This window comes from Aythya marila, assembly GCF_965140915.1.
Source record: "Aythya marila genome assembly, chromosome: 1".
Taxonomy (NCBI): domain Eukaryota; kingdom Metazoa; phylum Chordata; class Aves; order Anseriformes; family Anatidae; genus Aythya; species Aythya marila.
This window is the reverse complement of record NC_139042.1, coordinates 30,107,373-30,124,695: the sequence shown is the minus strand read 5'-3', so window position 1 is coordinate 30,124,695 and position 17,323 is coordinate 30,107,373. Positions and strand designations below refer to the sequence as shown.

General features: G+C 40.9%; 1 protein-coding gene across 1 annotated transcript in view; it reads left to right on the top strand.

Moving 5' to 3' along the window:
- Positions 1–14,062, top strand: part of COG3 (component of oligomeric golgi complex 3) — a 29,955-nt gene extending 15,893 nt beyond the window's left edge. The window contains exons 15-23 of the mRNA XM_082771203.1: positions 1,655–1,779; positions 2,778–2,867; positions 4,742–4,862; positions 7,108–7,196; positions 7,295–7,429; positions 8,676–8,751; positions 10,197–10,324; positions 10,595–10,693; positions 11,879–14,062. Of these exons, the coding sequence (XP_082627329.1) occupies positions 1,655–1,779; positions 2,778–2,867; positions 4,742–4,862; positions 7,108–7,196; positions 7,295–7,429; positions 8,676–8,751; positions 10,197–10,324; positions 10,595–10,693; positions 11,879–11,908 (893 nt within the window). The 3' untranslated portion in view covers positions 11,909–14,062. The remainder of the gene's footprint in view (positions 1–1,654; positions 1,780–2,777; positions 2,868–4,741; positions 4,863–7,107; positions 7,197–7,294; positions 7,430–8,675; positions 8,752–10,196; positions 10,325–10,594; positions 10,694–11,878) is intronic.
- The last annotated feature ends 3,261 nt before the right edge of the window (positions 14,063–17,323 follow it).

Here is a 17,323-nt window from a genome sequence, read left to right as displayed (position 1 = left end):
TATTTTTGTAGTTGTATATAATTATTGTTCTTGGAATAAAATGGAGCTTCGGTATTCTTTACTGCAAAGTAGCCCTGCCATCAAGATGTATGCTTAAAGGGTGATGTTTGTTAGCTGTGCTAAAATGAAAAAGGTGGTTTTGGTGTCAGGCATGTCTCTTAAATTAATGCTTTTAACATTTAGGAGTGTTTTTTTTGTGTGTGCCTTTAACTGGGAAGTCAAGTTCTTTCTTTGAATGCTTTTCCACTTACTGAAATCAGTTAGTAATTTTAGCTGTTACAATAATTCGTGGTACAGTCCTTGACTTTTTAAATGTGAACTGTGTGCCTGTAAATTACAGTGAACTGGAAGCGTATTCCATGAAACCCAGTTCTTTTAATGCCAGTGATAAGTGTTACAACCCTTTAAATTTTTCCCTAAGGTCCATGAAGGATTTCTTCCTTTATTTTATCAGCGTTCAGAATGGTGTAGTGTTGTGTTTCGCACAGTCCCATATGTTTTCCCGAAGATCTTTCTGGCTGTTTCTAGCTGGACTCCACAAATGCTATTAAGAGCAGAGTCCCTTTTGCCTCATGCCAAGCGTGTGGCGTTAACAAGCCCTGTAAACCCCACCTGCAGTCAGGAGGAGGAAGGGACCTGTGTGGTGTAATTCGTCCCATTACAAGATAAGTGCCTGAGATAACCGGGATTATTGGCCCTTCAGAATTCCTCACTCCCACTTCAGTGCCTGCAGGAGTAGCTGAAGTAACTAAAAAGTAGCTTCAACCTGATAGCTGAGGTCTTACGGGCCTTCTAATTAGTGACAATAAATACATGCTTGCAAAAGGGAGAAAGATATTGCTGATTTAATTTAGACAGTTCCCACGCTTACTAAATAAGCACCACACAAATGCTTACATCATTAGGTAAAATGTCAAAATTTTTACTTTTTGAGTGGTTGCTGATGGCAGTCTGAGTTACGACGCTATTGGCTTAGCTATTTCCCAAAATTTTAGGAGAAAACAAAAATAATACAAGGCTTCTGTCTGGCAGGTGTTGTGGAAATCCATCTTGAGCATACAGAGGTATTACAGAGGTTACCCAGGAGGTGGGCTTTCTTATTTTCACAGTCCTACCCCTGCCCGCCTCTCTGAAATGTTTTTGCCATCAGTTTTGAGGTTATTAACATGATGTTCAAACCCTACACTTCCTACAACTCTTTAATCCATGTAGGATCATCCCCAGCAGAAAAGAAAGCATGAAGTAAAATTTATGGAATGTTTTTTTTTTTTTCTTCCTTTTTTTTTTTCCCTGACCATCCCTTGTGGTTTCATGATCACTAACTATTTGTTTTTCCCTTCTACACCTCTCAGTAATTGTTTGACCATTTCAGCTGTTGAGTTAAGGCGGGGGAGCCACTAGAGACATGCCTGTAAAACTAATTCATTAAAAAAGATTGAGCGGGGCCATTGCTGAAAGCAAAATTGTGTCTTTCACAGCCGTGTGTGCTCTGTACACGTCAGTAAACTAGTTCTGACCTGCTCAGAAAGAGAAAAGCTAACCTGTTTGGGTGCAATATGTCATGTTACTGTGGAGTCAGTATGAAGTGAGTTGATATTGCAGTTGAAAGGACAGATGGATGAGTTTTTCACGTGTGCATTTTACTTTTAAATAGGTTCAGCGGAATCCCTTAATCCCAGACACCAGTCCACGGTTTCACCAGCGGATCTGCATGGGATGTGGTATCCCACCGTCAGAAGGACGCTAGTGTGTCTCTCCAAACTGTACAGATGTATAGACGTATGCAAAAATTTCTTTATCTAATATTTTTAGGGAAGTTATGAAGCTTATAGCACCGGTTCTGAATGTTTTTATCTAAGAGGAACGGACAGTTACTGGCCCCTGTTATCTCCTATTAGGCTTTTTGCTGATATCTTTACGTAAAACGTGAACTGACAAATTTTGGTCATTATTTCCAAGACAATTTTGGAATTTTGTAGAATTAGAAAAAAAAAAATAATGCTGGTTTGTACATCCATTCCTTTTGCTATTACGGAGATATTTCAGTATCTGATGCTTAAGTTATTTACCACACCAAAACTGAGGAGTGAACAGGAAAGAATAGAAAACTCAGGCTCAGTTATACAGAATGATCTTATTGCTGAAATCATTGGGTGAATATATTTTTTGCTTTGTGCTTTTCAGCACATCAGACAGGGTGATGTTTCTGGTCTTAAAAATGCTGGCTCTGCTGCTTCTACGTTTTGAACGTGTTCCCAGTTTTTTTGTGTTGCACATCTTTAAAAAAGTAGGAAACTGACATACCAAACAATGTTTAAATTTTCCAGAGTTTAAGACAGTAGGAATCCTCATGTCTAAGAGAAACAAATGTGTTATTTACTTCACAAGTATTTTGAGATTTGCACTTTAAAGTCTGACTTTTGTCTGTCACCTAACAGAGCTAGTAAGTCTGAGAAACGTAATGTAAATGGTTTTGTTTCTCTGTATGTGTTCTATCTTACTTAATACGTGTTTAATACCCAGGTACAAATTCAGAGCTGGATGGTGGTGTACACAAGCATACGTTTAGTGTTGACCTGTATCCAGTCTAAGTGCTGTAACAAACTTTTATGTATCAAGGCTTTATTCTATTGGATTGCATTTGTCAGTATGTTTGTAACTAACTAATCTAGAGTTTTATGTGTTGGTAAGCATAACCTTCACAAGCCACAACTCTTAAATTCTGTTTAGGCTTTGCTAATGTTTTATTTTTTGGTCTGATTTCTTCTTTCCTGCAGAGGGCAGTGTTTCAGGGATTATCGCAAGAGGCCTTATCTGCCTGCATCCACTCACTGCTGGGAGCTGCTGATTCTATCAGCAAAAACAAGGTCAGAGTCTGTGCTTTGGGGATAGGGTGGTTTTTCTCCTTTAACTTTTCCCCATGTACATGTAAAGCCATGAAGTAGTCGTTCCAAATTCCATTGAAATCTTAGTGAAATCACGTGGCTCTGACCAAATTCCAGACTTGATGGAATTGCTAGCTGATTAATGTATTCTAAAACGTGCAAACCTATCTGAAAAGGTAAAATACAAATCACAGCAATCATGTTTACGGGCTGCTATTACTCATGTGAATTCATTCAAGTGATGCCTGAATAAAAATAGTGCTGGAAGTCTATTCTGCTACCAATTTGCCTGTTAATCTTTTTTTTTTTCTTTTTTTCCTGCTTCTTTTTTTTTTTTTGAGTTTTCAAAAATCTTTCCAAGTATTAACTTAACTGGCAAGATTTGATAAGTCTTTTCTGCTCAGAACTATTTATGAATCGAAAGCTTTGATCTCGTGTGTGTTGTTCAGAATCTGATGCAGTTTCATCAAGTCATTTTTACCTTACGTGTTACTTTAATTGGAGTAAACCTGTGTGGGTTTTCTTCTCTTGCAGTTTCCTGAATACAAATACTGTAGTATTTACTAATTCCTAACAGCCAGGAAGTGAAATTTATTAAAACAAACAAAAAAAAGAAAACTCTTGATAGGATAAACTTGCTGGATTTGTATAAGCAATAAATACTTAGCAATGAAAACAAAATAGTTGCTATTAGAAATGAAGAATTATTTAGAAGTATTTGTTTTGAGTGTCTCATGAAAAATACCTGTTACATGTAGCACCTCTAAAAAGAAATTCAAATTCAAGCCACATTTTCCTCTCGCTTGAGCATGTAACTGTTTGGTATGTAAATGATTCAGATTTATACAGATCCATTCCAGCATTGTACATCAGGTCAGAGAATGAAACTGATCCCACAGTGAGCCCTGAACAGACTGGCCTGGGACTAGGATCTGTACCAGTTTGCTGTTGGTGCATGTTAATATAACATTATCTGATGAAATTCTGCATATAAGAAAAAAAAGCCTCAAGAAACCAGTGCACCATGTATTTTTAGTGAACGCTTCCATTTGTTAAAACTGTAGATTTAAACCTATTTTCTTGACTTTCTCATTTAACATTATATCAAGGAAAGATCTTTTTCAGCTTGCAAAGGCAAATACACCTTTAATCCTCCTTCATTTGCCCCAATGAGCCATGAACTTGAAAGATTAAAAACTGCTTGTGGTATAAAGCATAACTGAAATAACAAGCAGTGCAAAACTGATCATCTCGGTGGTGTGAACCTGGCCTTGGTTTATTCTTTCTATCTTTGCCATACAGTATAGAAATTAACTAAGCTTTGTGTTTAATGATATGAGAAAAATGCCTCGTAAGACCTTTGCACAGTAGCAAAGTTAATGTTTCTGTAATAACCTTGATTATCTGTCTTTCTGGCTTTTTTAAATCATCTTAACGATGGCAAAAAAAAAACCACCCTTGCAATTTCGTATTTTTCAACCTAAATCATATGAATTACATGAAATAATTCCTGGCTTTTATGAAGAATAAGTTTGTGTCTTTCAAATACTGGATACCTGTACCTAATGTGGACATTTAGAAAAAGAGCTGTATATAATCCAGGTCTAAGAAATAGGAATAAAGTCAGCTTCTGCAGGGCAGTATATTCAGAGCAGTACAGAAGTGAGTCTTGTTGATCCTAGAATGCAGTTAATGGCACTACAGACTAATGTAAAAAGCTTGTTTGGAAAATTATTGGTAATAATTTTGTTGCAGGAAATTAACTAATAAAAAAGCGAAGGTGTTGAAATTGTGTTCTTCATTTAATGGTTGCTTTTTACATGTAATGAGTATTTTTTTTTTTCCTTGTGCTGTAGACCCAGGTTGATGGACAGCTTTTCTTAATAAAACACCTTTTGATTCTTCGTGAACAAATTGCTCCTTTCCACACTGATTTCACCATTAAGGAAATTTCCCTGGACCTTAAGAAAACTAGAGGTACTAAACAGTTGCTGGCTACAGAACGGGATGGCGTTGTCATCCCTTCATGTGCTAGCAAAAGTTCTGGGTTTATTTTATGTTCACCTGCAATGACCTGTATGCTTGTGCTAATCTCTTGCTTTGTTCTTACCTTCTCTGAGAGGAAAAAAAAACAACAAAACAAATGTTCTTTTTTAAAGGGCAATTCCAGATGTATCTAACAAGTTCTTTATTTTTGTATGGAATGCGTTTGACTGCCTTTTGCTGCTCACCTAACTTCTTTATCCAGTCCGTTTTTAAGAACAGCTAAATAATCTCTGTTTCTGCACAGAAGTGTCTCTTCCCTCTTCTGATCTTTTAAATGAATATCTGTTGTTATTGCTGTTTAACAGGCTAATTTAAAAAAATACATAGACGACTTGCCTGAAACAAATTAAGATTTCCTAAACTTTTCTGTTTTATTTTGTTTAGGAAAGAATTCTTTTTTATATTGCAAGTCAAATAAGCAGTATTGTTGTATGTTTTTTTGTGGCAACCATGTCTGTTTTTAGGAATAATAGAAACTACATGCTTTTTTTTTTTTTTTTTTTTTAATTTTATTTTAAATTGTGCTATGGTTCCTTTGTGAAATGCAGGAAAAAAAAAGCCCTACGAAAATAAAAGCGAACAGTTGTGGAGTTGTCAGGTTTATAAAGATAAGGGGAAGAGTAATGGGAAGCATGTCAAGTTTCTCCTCTTCTGTTCTGGAAGAGAAAGCTGAAGAAATAACTTTTCTTTCCTGCCATCTAATACGCTGCTCTTCTAACTCTGAAGCGAGCGATTCCCACACTAACCATTTCATCTGTTGCATTTGAACATCAATGAAACCACGTACCTGTTGAGTAGTTTCTAGTTGACTGGAGGTTAAAGGGTAAATACGTCCTTTTGGTGTCTCTTCCTGGCTGACACACAAGTTTGTTCTCCCTCTTTAATTAACTGAATAAATTTTTGTGCCAGCCAGTGCTTCGCACGCGGTAGTGGTAAGTAATGGGAAATGCTTTCTTTATGTTGGGGAATGGAGGCTGTTGAAAATGTAGACTGAGCTTAATTCTTAATGTAGCGTGGCACAGGCCAGCAGGGCTGTTATATTTGGGATGAGTTGTAGTAGAAAGATAGCATGGCTAATAAGAGTTTTATTGTCTTCCAGCCAAGCTCTCTGCACATAGATTGTACTTTGGGATTTATATCTGAAAGGAACACTGCTTAATGTAAAAGTCATGCTTCCACTTTTTTAAAGTAGTTTAATACTAAGGTTATTGCAACTGGAAAATATAGCGGGGAGAGGTGGCTTTCACACTCTCTGGCTTGTAGGCATCTAATGAAGAACTTAGGCTCTCTTTGGAATCAGAAGTAATTCAAAGAACAGAATGAATCTTTCTCTGCAGTCTCCTTTAACTGCACGGAGTTCTTAGTTTGGCATTTAAGTGCCTGGCATTCCCTCTTTGTTTAATGCACTTTGACAGCACTTCTTTAACTCACACATCTTCTTTCCCTCCCGTTGTTTCATCCAGCACCAGAGGCACAGAATTACTTTTGATACGAAAGAAAGCAGATGGAGGTGTAGGATGGTAAAAGAATGACACTGGGGCAACAAGCTACACAGAAACTGTATTGATGATTTTCTTTTTCCCAATTTGATTAGATTTCAGGTTGACAACATTCCTTTAATTCAGTAGGAATAAGTTCAGGATGATGTGTTAATTGCAGGCATTTTTGTTTTTATTTCTTGGTACCATAAATATGAATGTATTTCAATATGTTGATGTTTTTGGTTTAGTCTTAACTAAAAAATTAAGCACACAGGAAAAGAGTGTCAGTTCTGAGTCGCTTTGTGCAACCATGCTTGGTTTTCCCAGTTTAACTGCTCAACTACGTAGCTTATGTAAAAGTCTTTCACTTGTAGATGCTGTTACAAAAGGAAAAGAGCTCACACACTTTGCTTGCTGATAGCCCTACAGTTGTTATCAGTCATTTTTTAGTTTGATGTAATGAATTTTTCTGTTTGAACTGTGTTAATTGTTAGATCCAGGCGTACTGTGTGTGTTTCTGTGTGTATGCATTTGTGTGTGCATGTGCATGCACACCTACTGGTCGTGGGATCTGTAGTGTTACAATGATGCTAATGAGGCTTGACCATCTTAATGAGTAAATAAGTGAATAAAGCTTTGTGTTCCTGGAGCTGAAGCCCATTTACTTACAGTGTGAGTGATTTTCTGATTCACAGATGCGGCATTTAAAATCCTGAACCCTAAAACAGTTTCAAGATTTTTTAGACTAAACAGCAACAATGCCTTGATACAGTTCTTGCTGGAGGTAATACGGAGTCTCGTTGCATTCAGAAAAAATTGGTCGTTAAGCGGGTGGTGATCTCTGGCAAATAAAAAGGAGGGATTTGTTGTCTTCTCTTCAAGGGTACTCCAGAAATCAGAGAACATTATATCGACTCGAAGAAGGATGTAGATCGTCATCTGAAATCAGCTTGTGAGCAGTTTATTCAGCAGCAAACCAAACAGTTCATAGAACAGCTGGAGGAGTTCATGACAAAGGTACAAGCATGTTGTATATTTGTTAACTTAACTGAAATACTGATAGGTCAGTGAAATTAGTATTTAAATTGGGTACAGGAGAAGCTGTTAGATCTCTCTGATTAGCTGAAGATGTTGGCATTTCCCATTTTAAAACTGTGATTCCTTTTAAGTTTCAACAAGGAACTGTCAAAGCATTTTCAAAATTAATAGTTTAAAAGAACAAGGCATAGTTTGTTTTTAAAAGCAACTCTTACACTCTTTTGTTCAGAAGCTGTACCTGTTTCAGTGAGTTGAAATAGGGCTATGAAAGTCAGCAGAAGCTTTTTTCTGTTTGCAGGAAAAGCACTCTCCAACCTTGACTGAATTTGTAAGCCCTCAATAAAAGTCTCAGGTTGTGCGTGTTCTTAAGAGAAATCTCAGATTATGGCAGCCATACTCCAGTATACTCTTAGCAGCCAGCTAAGTTTGCTGAAGGCTTTTATTTTCAGCATATTTTACAGCAGTGAAGTGATTGCTGAGCAGGGCTTTCCTTCCAAGTCTTGTTTTGTCAGGAATTTCTGTCACAAACTGAGGCAGGTAGATTGGGCATCCTAGAGGACAGGAACAAAAGCTGTCCTGTTACAATACACTTTTTTATAGAACCTTTCCTAGGGCACGGGATTCGAGACACCTTGAGAAAAGCACGAAGTGTGAGCTATTATTTCTGGAAAACAAAGCATGATGCGGATCCATGTTGCACCAAGATGTGTTTTTATAGCACAACAACTCAGAAACTGGGTCCTGCAGCATTGCTGGACTTCAAAAATACCCCAGCTGCTGGCTTTCTGAGAATTTAGAAGATTACAATGTTAAATTTTCTGATGCCTGTGATGATGGGGCGAGGGGCCAGTACCATGCCTAAAATACAGGTGATTAAAATGCAGATGATCAACTGAGATTGCTAGATTGTTGAAGTTATTCCAATTTGGGGAGTTTGACTAACGTGATGAAGTATAATTCCCTTTTGAGGTTTCTTTGGCACCTAAGGACACAAAGAATTTTTGTAAATTTAATCCCATTTTGATTTTTTTTTTCAAGACGTGTTTATGATTGTAATTTTGAACTGCATTTCTGTCCAGCTGTTTCCCCTGTGTATTGTTAAGTCAGGACCTAGAAAAAAAGAGAGTTCAGTAACTAGGAGACTTGTGCAATTGTTACTTGGTCAGTATGTTGTGACTTCAGCTGAAAGAAACAAACATCATTTTGTTGATTGTCATTGTTTTAGGTGGCTGCTTTAAAAACAATGGCTACTCAAGGAGGTCCCAAATACAGCCTTTCACAGCAACCTTGGGCACAACCAGGTATTTGCTTTGTTTTACTTTCATACTGCTTCAGAGATCCTTGTAGGCTGCTAAAGCCGTGATCATTTACCTGTTTGAGACTCCCGCAGGAAACTCATCTTCAAAAGATGACTTTCTCTTCAGAACTTTCTCTTCAAAGTCCTGGCTTATATTTTTACTTGTGTGCCAGTTTAAATGTCTTCAGATACTTCTAAATCAAAACCTGACAAACTTAAGAATATGCGTTTAATTGGAACAATAGCTGAATGAATCGAGTGTTTCTCAAGCTGTGAGTGCTCTTGCATGAAAACAGCATTTTCACAAACAGATGCAGAATGTGCCTATGGAATTACTTGATCACGTTGAGATGAAGCTTTGGCTTTTGTAGAAAAAAATCCGAGTCTGTATTGAAGCTTTTATTGTCTGTAGCTGTGGCAAGTGCTTCCTTTTCAGAACTCAAATGCTTCGTAGGAACATTTGGAGTAGTTCAGATGTTCCTGGGTTGCTTTGCTGTTCGCATTACCAAGTTGAGCTTCTCGATGACACTGAGAAATCTGTTTATTCCAATTCATACATCGAAACCTTCTGTTGCTGCATCACGTTCTTAAAATGCAAAGCCAGCCATATTCATTCATAATTCAGTGCTGCTCCATGGTCAGACACTCTCAAGGGCTAACTTGAGCTTCTGCTTAATATTTCCTGCTTCTTCAGGGGTATTTTTAATGTTTGTCTGGAGATAATTATGTGTGTAGAGGCAGATCTAAGCAGATCTTCTGTTGTTTCTTGGAGTCATTTGTGTGGGAAGCAGGAGTAAGTAGGAGAAAATTGAGGCACTGTAGAAAGAGAGGAAAAACAAACATAGGATACTAATTTCGGGGATTTAAGGCTACAAAATGTATGTTGCCCCTGCCCTTTAAGCAAAGATCTTGTAAAGCCATTAAAATACCTAGCAATAAAGAAAGAAGGTCTTGTCTGAGAGAGGATTCCTGTCTGCTTGATTCAAAATGCAGAAGGCTGTGCAGCCCTTCTTCTTCCAGACACAGCCAGTGGACAGTAAGGAGAATTGGTGCTGCGCTGTTCTGTTTACTAGCAGTATTTATTCCTGGCAGTTTGACGTGGGGGTGGCCTGTGTAAAACTTTGTTGCTCCTTCAGTTGGAAGGCTGCAACTCCAGGAACCTGAGGAGTCTGCGTTAGCTGGCAGAAATGGGTTGGGTGCTTTTGATGCAGAGTAAGAGGCTGATGTCTCGAGTAGGTCCTGAGAGGTGAGCCTGGACTGGCGTGTGCTCATATGATGGAATGATGCTGTGCTGCCCAGTCTGCCCCCCTATTTCCCAGTCTGCCCCCCTATTTTCATTTCATTTGGTTGTGATCACCCCTAGTACAGGGGAGATGCTGTTCAGGAATGTAGATTTCCAATTACAGCATGATCTTCTGCTTCATTAAGTATGTTTACTCTTATTTTCAGCAAAGATCAACGATATGGTCTCTTCCACTTACAAGACAATAAAAACAAAGCTGCCATCAACGTTACGAAGCATGTCCTTATACTTGTCCAATAAAGATACGGAATTCATTTTGTTCAAGCCAGTTAGGGTGAGTACTGCTCTGTGTACCTCAGCATGATCTTCTCTGGGTGTGAAACCTATTGAAAAGGCCTGTGAAATCAAAAAATCTCACGGTATCTTTTAGCCTAAAACCAAAATTGTCCTGTTTCCTCTTATATTCAGCCTGCATAGTATACATTGCAGGGATGGAGGTGGGTTCTGGTACTTATTCTGGTCAATGTTTGGGGTGAGTTCTGTGCGTTTTTTTTTTTTTTTTTTTTTTTTTTAATAATGACTTTTTCCTTCTTTCCTTTAAAAGAACAACATTCAGCAAATGTTTCAGAAACTCCATGCTTTGTTAAAGGAAGAATTTAGTAATGAAGATCTCCAGATCATAGCCTGTCCTTCAATGGAACAGGTATGTACTGAATATATTGAAACTCCCTGTTTTATTAATTGCTTTTTCATGTGACTGTCGTTATTTTTAAACGTTAACTTTTCACTTTTACTATTTTTAGTCTTCAGATTTTTTTTTTAAATCCTCCTTAATCCTGGTTGATTAAACTCAGGACTTTCTCTGAACTCCAGGGTGTCAAATAAAAGGTTTTGCTTGTTTGTTATGAATATTCAATACAGTTTTTTTAAATTGAAGGCAGTGACTGATGTTTTTGTGGATTGGTTTGTACAACATCATGGCAGTCTTGCCATTTTTGGGCATTGTCTTTTTGAAGAGATACCACAGCCAGTGAACAAGCTTAAAAAAAATCTGTGCATGTGAAATTGGTCTCGCTTTTGACAAATACGAGAAGCAGCAACTTTTTATGTTTGGGAAGTAGGGGAAAGAGTTACAAGGGTGCATTTGGAGTAAATTGGATTGGGAAAATGTGCGGTTTTTTAATTGAAATTTAATCCTACATAACCCTTCTCAAGAGGTGAGTGGGGTTGGGAATTCTCTGACAAAAACAAGGAGGTTTTCAAAAATCTGTCTTTGACTTCAGGAGTCAAGGGAGTGTGGTTAAAATCTTAATATCATGGGCTGCCAGTATTCAAACTGAATGTGGTAGAGGAGTTTGCCCACAATGAACGTGGCCACAGGGATGTGTGTTAACTATCCTAGAGCACAGAGTAGGTGTGATGCACTGGAAAAGGTGGGGTTGTCCTAGGGCAGTTGGCTTCTTCTAATGTTGTTTATCTGTTGATCCTGAGGATCATTTCCACAAGCTGAAGTGCATCGGAAGCAATATTCTAGTTTGTGGGAACCAAGGATTGCAAAGGACCCCGAATGTGTTTCAGATATCTAAGATGGATGTTGACATTTTCTCCAGTGCACAGATTTTTATGGAGTTCCTTGACAATGCCAGAAGTCACCCTAAAAAAATCTGAAACAATAGGTTGTGACTGCTGAAAAGACTTGTCAACAGCTGTGTTTTACAAAGCCTGTGAGTTGGGATTTGACTGGAAGTTTTGACCAGTTCTATGGGTGTTCTGCTTCATATAAGTCTCTGTGTGCTTCCATGAATTCCTGTTTAAAGGTTAAAATATGAGACATCAGCTCCTGAACTTAGCTGTTCTGTCTAATGTGGGCTTTTGCTTTGTCTTCCAGGTCAACTTACTTTTGTCGATGTCCAAGTAGCCAGTGAGGCTGCTTCAGACAAACTTCAGCTGAGTGGCAGACAGTGAAGGGGATGTGAAGACATTTGCAGACATTTTGAAGTAAATGAAGGATCCCCCCGTGCAGTCCAGTCTGCATTAAAACCCTCCAGGCTGTTTCACCCTGTTTTAGGAAAAAGTTTAAAAAAAAGAAATCAGTTTTATTGATTTGTTAAAGGTCTTCCTATTTGCTGGCTTGAGAAGGGGGGGAAAGCAAACAAACCAAACCTTTTGCTGATCACTCTTATGGAAGCTCAGTTACTGCCTTCTCCAGATATTCTTGAAGTCCTGTTTTTTTTTTTTTTTGGATGTAAAATCCTTTCATACTTTAAGCTGATGAATGGAGTGAAGAGAAGCACTTTCAAAAAACCCACTGGAAGTAGAGTGCAGGGAATAAAATGGGAGCAGTGGTAGGTATTTGCAAGGCTTGGAGATAAGCACGTTGATACGACCATTTGACTTAAGCAGGCATGCTCCAATTTTTTAACACCCCTGAGAATCCTGATAACTTACCAAGTGTGTGAACATAATTCAGAGGTTTTTAGCTGGGAAAACTTTATTTTCTACATCTGAAGCGTTTCTTGAAACACTGGATGTGCTGTTTTTTTCTTGTACCCTGGTGATTAAGAGCTGCGAGGCCTGGCGTGAAGTTTTATGCTCTAGCCTTACTCCGTGTAAAGAATCTCGGATTCTTGGGATTTGCAATGGAAAGCTGTGCAATATAATTTCTGTTGTTTCTGAGGGAACTGCATGTTTTCAGATGCTTTACAGCAAAGCGTAGCATTGAGATTCTCAGGTACTTAGAGTTTTAGGTTAGAGGTGTTTTTTTTTTTTTTTTTCTTGTATATTTTTGCCGTACCCAAGATCAACTGGTGGTGTCGGATTAGTCAAAGCGGGCACTGGGACCGGAACTTTTACAGCCTCTGTGGGCTGGAGCAAATGCTAGTGGGGGTGTGCAGGGGATGCCAGAAATGGATGTATAAGCACTGTCAAATCATCGTTGTTAGCAGGGGTTAAGTGCTCAGTTACTGGTAAGCAGCGTGCTGTGATCAGTAGGCATTAATTGATCCTTATTTCGGAAAGCTGAATGCGAACCCCTCTGTCATTAATTGAGTGAAACACTAAAAGCAGCTCTAGAGTATCTCGGTGTGCAACTCTCGATCGTGCAGCACTGCGAAAGAAAACCACGGTGAGGTACGTGGCAGCCTTTCAACTCACTCGTAAAAACTCTTTCTGAAATATTTAATTGCGGAGACACTTCCATGCACATCAGTGGTGTTTTGATTTAATGTTTTTCCTCTTATGAATCACGTGGCTGGAGACTAAAACAGTAGGATTTAAAGCTACCATGAGAAGTGTTGCAGCAGTGGTGCTGAGGTACGCAAGTGGTACTCATAGGACCTTACATGACTCCTTAAAATTAACTAAAGGAACTAACAAGGAAGCAAACCTGCCCTTTTGTTTTTTCTTTTTACTTACGTAGAATCGCAGGCTGTAAAATACTGTCCAGTGCGTTGTAATATATGTATATTTTTTTTTTTTACGAAGTTTTACAGAAGGATTGCATGGTCACTGCACAAAGCTGTGGCGGACACAATACATTGTACAGAGGAGATGTGAAGGGTAAGCCCTCGCAGGAGGCACTCTCGGGATTTGGGTCTTTTCTCTCCTAGAATACCTGGACAGCTCGAGGTCAGCTGGCTGGAAGATTAGCAGAGCAATCAGTTTATACAGCCTGTTTGCTAAACGACCATTTGTTTAAACATGTACAGTTTCAGATATTTACGTTTACAAATAGTGTAAATACTTTCAGAAGATTAATTTAAGATGCTTTATATTATCTGACTAGAAACTTGCCGTTTTTAATTTTTTTAAATAAAAATGTTGCCTCCTATTTTGGTCAAAGAGTAAAGCTTTATTCTGTATCCCGAGGCTTGTCTGTCAAGATAACTGTAATACAGAGACCATAAACACCCTGTAAGCACAGGCAGGGAGCGCGTTGCTAAAGAGAAGTGTTCTTTGGCAGTAAGAGAAATGACTTTATTTGGCACAGATGTATACCTGAGTGCTGAGCGTACAGCTAATTGTTGAAATAATCCCTCTTTATGGTTATAATAAAGTAAATTTGTATTTTCTTTACTGACAAATTGGTATTTTCTTTACCGACAAGTGGTCTTGCGTGACTAAATGCTCTCTTTGCTTGAAATTTTATGAGGGGGGAAGAAACCGTGACTGTAACAAAACATATTTTATCTAGTTGGCCCTCACTCAGAGTAAACTTGGGAGGTGGTGGCTGAAAGCACAACGATTATTTTATTTGATAGCTGTTCCTGTTGCTTGCAGGCTTCTTTGCCCATCATTTCTTACTACCACAACTGTTCTTCTGGCCCTTGGTATTGTAGGAGCGCATCCTTCAGAGGCTCCTGGTTTGTTCCCTGTCATGTCAGTGTGAGGCATCCCTTCACCCTCTGGCTTTGACAGCGTCATCTGAATGAACTCATCTCAGGACAAACGCCGCTTTCTGGTGGAATTTATCTGCTGGGTGACTGGCACAGGCAGCAGCGTGTGACCACTGCTGCCTGAATGCTTGAAGCCTGCTAAAAAGCTTTGGCCCTTTGGACTGCCTATCTTGGGAAATGCAGTGAATGCCAAGGCAGTTTTGCAGGCATTTATGCTTTCTTTATTTTTCTTTGCACAACAATGACACCCTCAGCAGAGCTTATACTGGGCTGGGTGCTCTCCAAGCAAAAACAACCCTCCCTTCCTCAAGCCGTGCCTGTTTGGTGTCGATGAAGTGATGTGGGTAGGAAAAGGAAGAACGTCTTTGCCACTAACACCTTGTGGTCACTGCAGCAAACTCCAGCCTTGTGCCTGTGAATGCTGCTTTCTCTTAACCTCACATATTTTTAGCCTTATTGAACCCTAAAACCAAGCCAAGACCCTACAGCGAATGAGATCTTGGAAATGAAGGTCTCAGAATACAATATGAGCTCCACATGTCCTGCTCATTAGCTGAAGGAGAAGGAGGGAAACCATCTCCTCCCTCAGTGATCAGTGTGGTAACGTTCAATGTAATCCCCCTGATGGAACTACAAGCCATCAGGTGTTTTCAGCTGAGGTGGGCCTGGTGTTACAAGGACTCAATGTACAGGAAGGTGGGCTTGGAAAAAGGAGCTTTATTTTCATGGCTGAGTGCCAGACTTATCCCCTTGAAGAAGGAAAAGTGGATCTGAAGCGCTCGTGTAACTGCTGCATGTCTTGAGATCTTCGTTCCAGTACTTCATGCAGGTAGAAGATGAAGCGCAAGGAGTGATATCACTGAGGCACTGCCAAAACTATTGCAAAATTGCCTCTATTTTGGCGAGCAGGCTCCTGAGCTGAATCTTTTTGGACTGCAGGAAGAGCTCCTCTTTGCTTTTGAGCCCTTTTAGCAGGTGGCTTGGGGTCTTGGGGTCTTTCAGCTGCGAAGAGAGCCCAAGCAAAAAGAAGAGCGTTAATGCTGAAACCCCTGAGGGGAGGCTGTGTGGGAGAGCATCGCTTCGAACCCAACCTCATGCTTGCCCTCATCCCGGGAGGGTCAGAGGTGGGAAACCCGAGTGCCAACAAATGCCGAAGGATTTTTGGTTGTCCCTGTCCCCAGATGCTTGTTTCACGTGAAGTGAAACGCCGTTCAGATAAAATCAGGAGCATTGTGTTTGTATTGACGCTTATATTAAACGTTTTGAGAAGGGAGAGTGTCTCAAAATGAATTTGTGAGACGTGCTGTCCTCACCCGTCAGCGGCAGCGTTTCAATCTCGGCTAAATGCTTTCCCGAGGGGGAATTTCATTAAGATTCACACGGGCAGGAAATTTGCTTTTGAGCCAAACGGTGACTTTTTCACCTGAAAATCCGTGCCCGGGCCCCGTGCAGCAGCCCCTGGGCAATGGGGCTCATCTCAGGCGGGCTGCTGCGGGCACAGCAAGTGCTCACCTTGAGCCGGGCCCCCACGTTGAAGCGGATGCAGTGGCTGTGGCTCGTGAACCACAGGTGGATCTGGTCCTGGGACACAATTTTAAGGGTGAGGTGGCCGTTCAGTGTCGCGGCGATGGGCTGGAAAGGGGGGCCGTGCACGTGGCGGCTGAGTTCGTGCCAGCTCCAGTGCTTCTGGCTCCCCCCTGCCTGGTCAAAGCAGATCCCGGTGCGAGGGGTCAGGATGATCCTGGGGACAAACACGGGGTGAATCCAGAGCCAACAGCTTACCCCTAAATGCCACCTCTGAAAGCCCAGCGTTAACTCGTGCTGCTGCTTGGAAGAAACAGCGGGAATAAAAAAGAAAAAAAAAAGCTTTTTATAGATGCGTGAGTGATCGCTAACTCCATGTTGCCCTTAATTTATGGCTGCTGGGAGAGCCGTCATCGAGCCTGGGGCTCGTGCTGATGGGAAGCAGTCCAAAAAGTGTGGTCCAGCGGGGTCGGGAGTGCCCTGGGGTGGACGACAGGGCTTGTCTGAGGGTGATGCTGCAGTGCTGCTGGGGATTGCAGCGGTGTCGAGCTGGGATATGATGGATGAGAGAGCAACGTGGCTGCAGGCAGGACCTGCAGTGGTTTTATCCCTGTGCTGTAATGGGACCGAGACCCCTCTGAGGAAGTGTGGCCCTCCGGGCCTGCACCTACCAGCTCTGTCCGTCAGGGTGGAAGCAGACCCCGTGGCTGCGGCTCCCGAAGGCAGCCCTAACGCCCAGGTACCTGCTGTCCTCCAGGACGAGGTAGGTGAACCGGGCCTCCTTGGTGAAGGTGATCAGCACGGCCACGTTGCCCGACGGGTAGCTGGGAAGCGGTTAAGGAAAGACAAGCCAGCCCCAAATTCAGAGGCAGGTTACCCCCGGGGAGGAGGAGAGCCACGGTGGTCCACCCCGAGGTACGGCTTTCCCCCCTACACGAGCTACGTTGGTTCTGGATGCTAAACCTGGCCGCTTCCATCTGGGAACAGGAGAAAAAAGGTCTGTCCATTGGAATAGCATCTCCTCACGGGGCCGGGGGATTGGCAGAGCTGCAGGAGCAAAACCAGGGTGGTGAGAGGCAGGCGGGGTGCAGGGGAGCATCGTGGGGACACCTGCCTGGATGCTTGGGATGCGGGTGCCCCACACCATGCCTTCCTCTCCCCATGCCTGTACCAACCCCAAAACATCACGTCCCACACTCTCCACCTGGCCTTGATATTTCCATTTGCTTCCTTTTTAATTAAAGCCCTTTAAATAACCAAGGGAAGCTCATCCTTCAATCCTGTGTTTTCACGTTTCACATGCAAAGCTCAGCTCCTTTTATTTTATGTTATTAGCTGCTCCCCGATGATATAATTTGCCAGGAGCCCTCTTTCCATCAGACACACGAGTAATTTATCCCGCAACGTCCTGACAA